Below are 11020 nucleotides of genomic sequence, written 5' to 3' on the forward strand. Positions count from 1 at the left end.
GAAGTATAACTATGATTTTATTTTGTTATAATAAGTATACATTAGCTACTGATCTAGGGACTAATACATAAGACAAAAAATTGAAAAATTAAATCCAACACACCCCATTTACCCACTAAACAAGCATGTAGACGATAGTCCACACTCGGTCAACCAGTTTGTTAGACCGAATTTTATTTCAAATTATGTTGGGCTGATTTAAAGCTAGCTTCTAGTATATTTGGATTAGGGACGGGCAAAGCCTGAGCTGAGCCTCCTTCACTCCCTTCAGCCTAGAATCCTAGAATTTTTTATTATATATTTTTTTATTTTTAAAAATAGTAGAAATATGCACGTTTCAAAAAAATGTAAATTCTCGCCGATTTATACTTATTAATCGTACACTGGACGATTTATTTAAAAATCATAAAAATGTCGTATTACGATGCTCTCAAACCTTTGAAAACCATATAAATAGTCATGAAAAATTATGATTTTTTTTAGAGGATGATCATCTAGTGCTCCACAAAATTTCATTCTCAAACAGACCTCTACACCAATTTTTTAATTTTTTTGACTATTTAGATAGTGTTTTATGTTTAAGAGCATCAGAATGCAACATTTTATGATTTTTAAATAAATCATCTGATGCAGGTTGATAAGTACATATCGTTCGTTTAATGGACCATAAGTATAGATTGCCCGTTTAGTGTGTAACAAGCGCCTATTTTTAAATAAAAAAGTTCTAAAATCCTAAGACCTAACTCCACGGCCCTCTCGGTAGCACATGGCACAACAGACGACGACTCAACGAGCCTGCGGCCCTCCCGGCCGAGGCCGCCTCAGCACACACACACCCCACCCGTCCGCCCGGTCCAAAAGACCAAAACCAAGCGGGCCCGCGCGCCTCATATCAACCGGCAAGTGGTTTCGCCGATGCCGCCGCCACCGACGGCGACGACCCATCGCCGCCCGGCTTCCCATCTCCATCTCCCCGCGGCTGGGGCAACCTACGCGGCCACGCACCGCCAGCACAACCCACCAGATCGTCCGCTGCGTCACCCTCGTCCTGCACGGCTGCGCCCCACTAGGTAACTCACGAACCACTTTAACGTCACTTCACCCTCCTATCGGTGACGCCGCGGTTGCGCTCCCGCCGCCCTTTTCCCCGCCTTTCTACCCGTTCAGCATCCCCCGATGAGAAACCTGCGGCTGAGCTCCGGCTCACGTCGCGCCTAGCGGGATATCGAGTCGGCGCGCTCATCCGGACGGGGAGGTTGCTGTCGAGGAATCAACGTGTTGTTCTCCTCTCTCGATTGGTCGGTACACACCTTTCCTTTCCCGCTCCCTATGGATGCCTCTTGGAGGGAATCGGTTCTCGTGGTAGTGTTACACCAAGCCAATCTAGGGAGTATGACGGCTAAGACCGTATGATCTTTATTTGCTAGTACTGGGATGAAAAAAGATCGCTCCAACTTAGGTGATGATTAAACATGTATTCGGTTCTTTCTTTTACATATCATGTATGGGTAAGAGTGACTTACGTGTATAGCTTCAGAAATCTGAAAGCGTGCCTTGGGTGCTGAACTGCTGAAGATCACGCAGTGTCCGCTTGTTACCTGCCATGTGTTTGGAGCTCAGTTATGCATCACAAAAATTTGGCGATTGCTTGGTTAGTGTTTTAGTGATCCCATGTTACATCCTCATCTCAAAACTTACCTTTGGATGCACTTGACCCAATGAATTTTGGAATTGAGGGACAATTGGGCAAGTTGGTGCTTTCTCGGTGAGAATAGAAACCTACTAATGTGCCAAAAAGCGATGGGACATACACGCCAAACAGAACTTAGAAAGCATCTAGATTCCTTTTTGCAGCAGCGTACATGATAAATCTATAAGGACGCTTTTAGAGGCACCGCTCACATCCAGTTCATGTTGTGCTATGCATATGCTACTTTTGGATTGTGGAAAGCGAGTCTGCGATGCTATAAAGGGATTTCTGAGTGCTGACAAGGTGGTCACACACAAGCCATAGATCATAGATAACCTTGATACGTGGAAGCAGATACATGTGATGCATAAAGATATCAAAACCCACTGTTGGTGTTTTCCGTTGGCAAATAACATCAGACTTGAAACTCAAAATGCAGTGGCAGATGCTATAGTTTGGAAGTATTTACCAGGAAAGACAAGCTTCAGTTTAAAATGCTCAAAAAATTTAATAGCGTTGTCTTGATACTTATATCTGCACTCCACCCATTTTTATGCATGATAAAAAGGTCAAATTATCAATCTTTGTTTTGTTCAATTGAAGCTTAGTGTCTATCAACATGATGTACATGATAACAGACACATCTTGATAATTTTTTGGTTTTCATTAGAGTAGCCATATTTTCTCTTTTCCCTCATAGGAAAGGACATACTACTCATGTATGAGAAATAGATTTGCAAAATGGAAGATGTTGCCATAAGAATGCTCACCGGAGAGATGCCAGTATATATATGGATGAACAGTGGGACCACGCCTTGGGATATTTTTTGTAAATTTAAGCACCATTCAGGGAAGGTACTGACTGCATAGCTTTCTGTTTATTTCGAATTTTTTATCCATGCCATATTCTCTTATCAAGTTGCGATGTCGACTAGGGTGAAGAGCGATCATTGGATCAATCATTGAATGAATCTCTTTTACCCCTTTTACAGAAGGCTGTTGGTTTTGCCACGTGGTCCAATATGCTGAGAGAACCTTAGTTTGGGACAATTGGATCAAGCTGTTCTGGTCTGTTTCTTTGTCCTACTTTTCTTTGAGTAAGTCTCAAAGTAAGAATCTCGGGGGCCTATTCTAATTCTCCATCGTCCTCCCAGATTTTATCACCACATTATGTTTGAACTTTGAGGGGCACAAAAGATATCTTGTTCTATCTTTCCCCCTTTGTCTGATTACAGTCTGTCCTGCAATTTGTCTCTAAAGAATTTGTTGTGTAATCTTAGGGTACCTTTTCATTAGAAGCACACAGTGAAAAAAATTACCTGCAAAGCAGCTAAACGGTAGCAGTGTAAGATAAATGTACTGATGTGAAGTAATCTGACTTCAGTGTTAGCTGGTTTGAACTTTATTAAACGGAATCTTCGGTATAGATGAATTGAATGACAGTTTGATGATGATTCGTTATTGGCACGGAATAGGAACATTGTTCGGTTTACTCTCCACCGAGAGATTCTGGTGTTTGCTTTTCACGCTTGTGCTAAATCTTTTAAATACATGTAAGGAGTAAGGAAAAGTCTGTGTAGGCTGGTCGAAATGAAAGCTTAAATTGTTCTTCTTTTGGACTTCAGATTAACTAAATTGCAGGATCACCCCATGTTTAACCAAAAAAATGCCGCCATCTCTCTGACTCTGGTATGCTGGTAGCAGATAAAGCTTAAACTGTTGGTCTGTTGTGATTTTGGATTAATTATGGACCTTAAGCTTAACAAAATCATAGGATTACCCCATGTTTGATTAATTTACAACTGTAGTTTCTTTTCTCATCAGATAGTGGTGCCTGGGACTTCTTCACTTGTTGGCATAGGGTGTGCCTCTGTGTTCTTCTGAGCAATCCAACATGAGAAAATTTAGCAGTAGAGTCTGTATTAGGTCTGAACTCCACTCTGCACTCAAATGTGTTTACTTTATGTAGACATGTAGTAATACAATATCATATCATGCTTTATGTACACCTGCAGAAAGCCAGAAAGTCATGTTGCTGTTCAATAAGCAATGCCAGCTAATTTTTTAGATCTTCTCGGATTATGTTTGTTAGGAAAATAGTCCTCATACCATGAAACAGGTGTACTCTTTCTCTTTGGGGCTTTGAGCTGTGTTTCAGTGATAAACTAATCTTGACTCTTGAGAACGCCTAAAAATAAGGCCCCTTAATGATTTCTTAGCACTTGTTGTACACCAAAATATATCTTATAAATAGATACAGGCTATAAGAATCCACATCTCTTCAAGTCACTCTCTTCAAGTCACTCTCCAAAATGTGGATAGCTTGTGCACACCGTGGCAATCAAATCACCTGCGCATGCAAGATGCTAACTTTTGTTATCCAGAAATTGGAATATCTGAAGTTTCACTTCGTTTGGTGGACAAGTAGTAACAACCTCCTCAACTATATAAGCATACTGCATGTTCAGCTTTCTATATCCATAGCTCCCACCAGTTATTATTTGTACTGTGACTTGTGAAGTGTGTTTGTATCTGTATCACCTTCGCTTTGCCACCTTTTCCATAGTTCATTCATACGGATGGATTATTCTAATTTGCGACACCAAGCTGCATCCATGAAAAAGAGTCTCTTTGATCAGGCCTGTCTCTGAAGATTTCTAATAATTAATATATATATTTTCTCAAGGACATTAGAAGTTCGATCATACTATGTCCTATGTTTATTCACGGCCACTTTTTATCCCATCCACACCAGCCGCTGTTCTACTGTTTCTTCATGTTTTTCTTTGATATATCATATGCTGATTCAGTAGGTCATATTTTATTGACAGGGATACCTAGATGAACAATTTTGTCAGGTGGAAGACCTGCAGGATGAAGCTAGTCCTAATTTTGCAGAAGAGGTCGTTACTTTGTTTTTCAAGGACTCAGCCAGACTAATGTCAAACATTGAGCAAGCTCTGTAAGTATAAATAGTGAAACTTTCTTAGGCAGGGAGAAGTGCTTTCCTTTTCAAAAGGAAAGAAGAAGATATACCATGCAAGCAGTACTTACGTGTATACACTACTGCTTGCATGTATAATGCGCTGACGCGGTGTATAATGTGCTGCATGGTATAATGCGCTGACACGCTTCTTCTTTTCTTTTCAAAAGGAAAGCAGAAGATATACCATGTTTTCCTTTTGACTAATTTAATTTGGTGACTCTGCAGGGAGAAATACGCCAAAGATTTCAACAGGTGGGACACATACATGCAGCAACTAAAAGGCAGCTGTTCCAGGTAGCTCCAGAGCTGCGTCTGGATATATTTGTTCAGTTACATATGATGCATGCTGTGCGACAGTACCACAGACCTTTAGCTTAATGTTTCATGAATCATGAAATCCAGCAAGATTATAGAGTCTGACTGAGCATCCTGTGAAGCTGACACCGTATTTTTTTAAAACAAATGCATACAGTTAATTTCTCGTCATGCCTGCTGCCTGCTGCCTGCTTCAGTTTGTTTATGGTTTACCTGAAACATCTCAATTGAATGCCTCACTAATGAAATCTCCAGTATTCATGTAAACCAAAGCTCTTTAAGGCTTTAAGGTAGTCTGGTATCACGGAGAAACTCGTCCTTTTTATTCGTCAATTGGCTACTAAATATGTGTCAACGTCAACCGAAAGCTTAATGCACGAAGCCAACCTTTTCTAAGCATAGCATGGTTCTGAATTCAGATGTAAATAAAAGCAAAAATCTAAAGTCTTAACGGATTATCATAATTTTTATAGTTCGTATGTGATTGACATTACTCAACTTTATGCAGCATTGGTGCTTCAAGGATGAAGAGTGAGTGTATGTCATTCAGGGATTACTGTGGACAAGGAAATGTTGAAGGGTCTCTCTCTCCATATTGACTTGTTATATAAAGTTTCCACCGAATTCTACCACTTTTCTGTTTGTATCCATGGAAATATTCTCAGATGTTCATCTTTCCAAAATCAAAATACACGATTTAGGGTTTAGGGATGGCCACACATTAGTCCCTGTAGTGAAAACATCCTCGTTTACACTTGTGCCAATTTTGGTTTGCAGTTGCATGAGATCGTTCCAGGAAGTGAAGAGGGAGCATGCTGTCCTGAGGCAGAAACTAGAAGCATATTTCCAGGTAACCATTTCTAAGTAACTTGTGTCATGACTCGTGACTCGTGACAATGGAACATTATCTCATATATTTCACCTTGTGTTTTTGCATGCAGCTTCTGCGACAAGCTGGTCCTGCTGGAGCTGCCACTAGGCCTGCCATGTAAGGACTGGGCTTTGACATTCTACAAGCTGAAGTAAAATGGATTATGGCACAAGAAGATAGTCTGGACAACTAGCTGGACCTGCTGCGCAGCGTCCAGGGGGCAGCATATGCATGTTAGCATGTATAGATATAACGGAAATAACAAGAGATGAGATACCTGTGTAACTGATTAAATACAAGCTTCCTCGCAAAAGAAAATAAAAGGAGCAAATACAAGCTTGAAAGATATTATATTCTCATGTCCAACATGTAACGACGGAATAAGAGTACAGGAGTGTTGCTCTGACACTTTGCCTGTTCCTGCGTGTTTTGATTGCGTTCATTTATTATCAGAAGCGTGTCAGCGCGTGTGCCATGACTCGTCAGGACACAGGCATGTATAGTTGCATGGCTAGCCTGCGTTGCCAGGACAAGGAATGCCTGTGGTGCAAGAACTGTACAGTGCTGGTGTTGTACTGACGCTAGTGTGCTCCGGGTCAGTTGTAATACTACCAAATATTCAAAAAGAGAGAGTTATTCAAATAATTAAATTTTAAATCGGTTGCTCATATGGATAATCGAAAACCATACATTTTACTATTTAAGCATCAGTCTCGAACATTTGTAATTCGTAGCAAGTTTAATAAATCTATATCGTTAATTAAAATAAAAAAAAGACCATGGATGGACTCCTATCCATCCATCCACACGCCTCCCGAGCTCGACCGGCTCACGCCTTCCTCACGCCACCGCCTTTGCCGATTCACCGCCGCCCCTTCCACTCGCCTCCCCGCCGGCCCGCCTCCACCGGCTCGCCGTCGGTCGCCGTCGACCGTCTCCGACATCCACGCCGCCGTCCTCGGCTGCGTGCGCCGCCGCCTCGCCAGCCCGCCGCCGCTCAAACAGCCGCGCCACCGCTTCTGTGCACCCGCCGTCGCCGGTCACCGCCGCCGCCGCTTTAGCCGCGCTGCGCCGCGCCGCTGCGGCTTGCTGCAGCGTCATCACCCGCTGCCGCTGCTCACCACTGAGCTGGACCTCCCCGTCGCGCCGCGTTCGCCTCCGTCGCGCTGAGCCGCCGCACGCTGTCCCTGCTGCTGCTGGCCACCGTGCTACATCCTCACGCCGGCCGCCGTGCCACCCTCTCTCTGTATGTGCTAACCGAGAGAAGCAAGAACAGGAAAGGGAGAAAAAACAAGGATTATTTATTTATTTACCACTCAATTGGCATGCCTCACCCGAACTACCACTATTTTGATATGCGATTTATCAACAGCCACGGGTCTACGAATTGATTATTTCTTTCTTATTATCTTTTTTAAAATCGTTTAACCATCCAGGGACTTGATTTGCCAATACGGTCCCTCTCTTCAACTTGCCCCTAGGCACGGCTGCTGGAGCCCGACGTGGTTCATTTTAGTTCCCTGGGCTGGGGTTTCGGGAGTTAGCGACGGAGGGTGGCGGCGGCGCGTGTACTCCAGATCCAGTAAAGAATGAGGGGTGACATCGGCTTCGGGATCCATGGATCCCGCAGACATCCCATCAGGGTAAGTGCTCGGCGCATTCCTCCTTTCGTTATTGGCGAAAACAGGTCCGGCACCGGATCAGCGGCAACCCGGTCGGAGTCTCCCGCCACTAGCGACGGCTGCGCATGCTACACGCTGATTGCGACATGCCTTTCACCACGCCTGGCTCGGCTGGATCCGGTAAGGGGCGGCGGTGGTCTTGCATGCAGAGAAGGGAGGCGCTGAGAGAGCAGGAAGAAGACGACCAGGAACGGAGCAAAAGGGTGCGAGCCAGGTCCGCGTCAGGCTACACTGGACCATGTACCCTGGCTTAGGAGGGCAATTCAGTCATTCTGTCTAGAGCATGCAACATAAAAACGCAATTAGTCAAGTCATTGGAAGGTTAAACGGTTTTAAAAAAAGGATAATGGTAAAGAAATAATCAATTCTCGGACCAGTGGCTGTGGGTGAATTGCATACCAAAATAATAGCAATTTGGCCAAGGCATGCCAATTGACTGGCAAATAAATAAATACCCCAAAAAAGAAAGAAAGAAAAAGGAGAGCAAAGAAAAGAAAGGAAAGGTAAGAAAGAAAGTAAGAGAATGAGAAGGAGGGAAGAAAAAAAAGGGAAATGTTGGAAATTTTCTGACGTCGTTAGATTTATCGTCAATCTTTTGAAGATGATTTCTAAGTAATCCTTAGACGTTTGTGGTTGAATTGAATCAAATCAATTTTCATCGGATATGCAATCCGTGATCCGTTTTGCTTACAATAATTGTTGTTGAGTTGAAGATGTGGCATCAAAGTGAAATATCTTTTTTTTAATTGAACAAGATCTAATCAATATAGGAGAATCTAATTCAACCTTGAAGTGGAGATGTTATATCGGTTCATACTATATAAATTTCTATTCGGCATATTTTGAATTAATGATGTATATGCGATATTTTCGGGTGTAGGAAAAGCATTCTTGTACTATATACGTTATTCATATGTTTTGGTGCTAAAATTATTCTTGTGCAGGTGGTAGTACTTCTGAGCATGACTAAGCGGAGTTTCTTTGCCACCTTTAGTAAAATACAAGTAACGTAGCGGGTGCATTACAATGCTATTTTTATATTCATATATTATTTCTTTGCAAATAAATTAAAGTATCTGGTATTCTCTAATTTATTCGAATCATAGATGATATTCCATTATGACGAATTTCAATTCATGTTGTTTCATTGATATGGATTATATCGTTGGTGTCATGAATTAGTAGTGATATTACCCATCATAAAGATTCATCAAAGAAAAAAAATTAAGAATTGACGTCAATTCACATGCATATATACGCATTTATGCACTTCATATGGTGATAAAGGCCGGTCATTGTTATCGTGTGTGACTCGTATTAGTACATGGAGTTGCATGAGAGGTTGGTATCATCGAGCGCAAAACTCTCAACTGGAGCTGCATCATAGCATTCATACATTCGTAAAATATTTAAAAAATACAGAATCCTAGAGAGTTTAATGCTAGGATATACGGAAAAACTGTATTGAAAGTTATCGTTGTTGTTCTGTCGATGAATATGCTACCATGCAAAAGGATACTTTCTTCAAACTCATATGTTTTAAATTCTCATTGGAAGAAAATGGTTATCTTTCTAAAATGCTCTTTACTTGCTGAGCCCGTCTCACCCCTGTTAACTCTTTTTTAGGTACGCTTAGATTGTTGACATGCATTTTAGACATAGAACTTGGTAGTTGCACGCACTATCTCATCACAATATTAATAACCTAACTCATCTTTAAAACTATGTTTTTGGTAGTTGTCGATGTTGTAATACATTTTATATTTGAAGAAGTAAACTTATATATACTGTAGAAAGTCGTATGCTTTGGTTGTGTCGTGAAATATTTTATACGTCATTCATATGATATATATCTTGCATGTGGTTATTTTGTCAATTATACTGTATTTTTAGGGAAACTATGTCAAAATTTGAATTCTTAGTTATTTTATACTTATTCGTAAAATAAAGCGTTACAGTTGTGGTCCGTGGAAGGGACTAATGGGTGGTGGACTGGTGGGTACTAAAGTCTGTAATTCTAGTGGATCGATATCCAAAGCCGAAAGCAGATGCAAACCTTCCATTTGCCACACAGCTAGTGACACCCAGAAGAGAACGTGGCTGATAGCCTAATGTTAGGATTGGTTGATGGTTTCCTACATACGAGCGCTAAGTGCTCGTATCTTATGCTCCTGTAAAAGTGATTTCTTTTATATAGTTTTGAGAGTCTGCAAATTATAATGAGAATGTGATGTGCTCATCACTTATAAAGTCTGTTGTTTCATAAATCTCTTCACTAAAAAATATGTATAAGTTATAGATATAACATAAGCTTTAGAGTGTGTGGATGTAGATGTGTAAAGAGTAATATGTGTTTGTATTTGCATTCGAATACAATTTGTATCTAATGTTGAAGCTTAAAAGGAAGTCACACCCAGAAAGATCGTCTTGTGACCAACTAGGCTTTGCCTATTGCCAGACAGAAGGGCACAGTTGATCTGCAACTAAGGTGTCAGTGTCACGTTGAGTATAGTTCAAGGCAACAAAAGGAGAAAGTTCGTCAAAGAAACTGCAACACGAGAAAACTTGAAATCGCAGAACGGGACTATCAAATGTAAGCTTAGCTGGTTCCCTCCCCAACGCGGCCAAGTGAAAAAGAGAAACGAGAGATTTGGAGCAGGGAACGATGCAGCCGTGGGGCGGAGGCGGGCACATGGACACATGTGGACTGTCTCCGGAGGGGAGTTTGGTGTGGGTGTCAAGAGGAGTAGTGCAAGGGTTGCATGAAGTCATATTGTCACACTGAACGATCTCATGCACATGCTCTTTTGAGAAAGATAAATGTTAGCAAAGTTATGATGAGCATATACACCAAGAAAGTAGTATAAATCATCTAGATCGGTTGTGGAAAGTTCATGACAAAGAAAGGAAATGACACGATCAAGAAGGGATGAATTGGAGGCAGTAAGGATGATATCATCGACATATAAAAGAAGGTAGGTGGTGGCTTGGCTCTTTGTATAAATGAAAATAGAAGGATTGGATTTAGAAGGAGTAAAACCGATGCTTGTGATGTAGGTGGCAAAACAACTGTACCAAGCATGTCGTGCTTGTTTGAGACCATAGAGGGATTTATTAAGCTAACATATATGGTGAGGCTTGTCAGCATCAACAAAGTTGGATGGTTGTTCACAATATATTATTTCAATGAGAGTGTCATGAAGAAAAGCATTTTTAAAGTTCAACTGGTGGATCAGCCAATTGTGTGAAAGAGCAAGGCGAATTGTGAAAGGTTTGACAACAGGGTTGAAGGTTTCCTAAAAGTCAATGCCCGATTGCTGAGAAAAGTCACAAAGCACTCAACGAGCTTTGTAGCGAGCAAGAGATTCGTTCGGGTTGAGTTTATGGTGAAAGATCCATTTACCAGAGACCACATTGGCGTTAGTCGAACGTCGCACAAGCTCCTATGTACGATTGGTGCATAATGCCTAAAACTC

The 11020-nt window shown here is 41.5% G+C and overlaps 1 protein-coding gene across 13 annotated transcripts; it reads left to right on the plus strand.

The window, feature by feature from the left end:
- Positions 1 to 851: 851 nt before the first annotated feature.
- LOC133920323 (pseudo histidine-containing phosphotransfer protein 1) lies at positions 852 to 6221 on the plus strand. 13 transcript variants are annotated; one of them, XM_062364957.1, is made up of 8 exons: positions 852 to 1070; positions 2683 to 2758; positions 3515 to 4329; positions 4522 to 4652; positions 4902 to 4970; positions 5500 to 5571; positions 5769 to 5841; positions 5933 to 6221. In XM_062364957.1, the coding sequence occupies exons 3-8, from the start codon at positions 4270 to 4272 to the stop codon at positions 5981 to 5983; spliced, it is 456 nt and encodes a 151-aa protein (XP_062220941.1). In that variant the 5' UTR covers positions 852 to 1070; positions 2683 to 2758; positions 3515 to 4269; the 3' UTR covers positions 5984 to 6221. The 13 variants fall into 13 exon arrangements, with proteins under 13 accessions (XP_062220941.1, XP_062220919.1, XP_062220950.1 ...); XM_062364974.1 differs by lacking the exon at positions 852 to 1070 and adding an exon at positions 1078 to 1298; XM_062364950.1 differs by lacking the exon at positions 852 to 1070 and adding an exon at positions 1312 to 2545.
- Positions 6222 to 11020: the final 4799 nt, after the last annotated feature.

The sequence above is a fragment of the Phragmites australis genome, chromosome 1, assembly GCF_958298935.1.
Source record: "Phragmites australis chromosome 1, lpPhrAust1.1, whole genome shotgun sequence".
NCBI lineage: Eukaryota > Viridiplantae > Streptophyta > Magnoliopsida > Poales > Poaceae > Phragmites > Phragmites australis.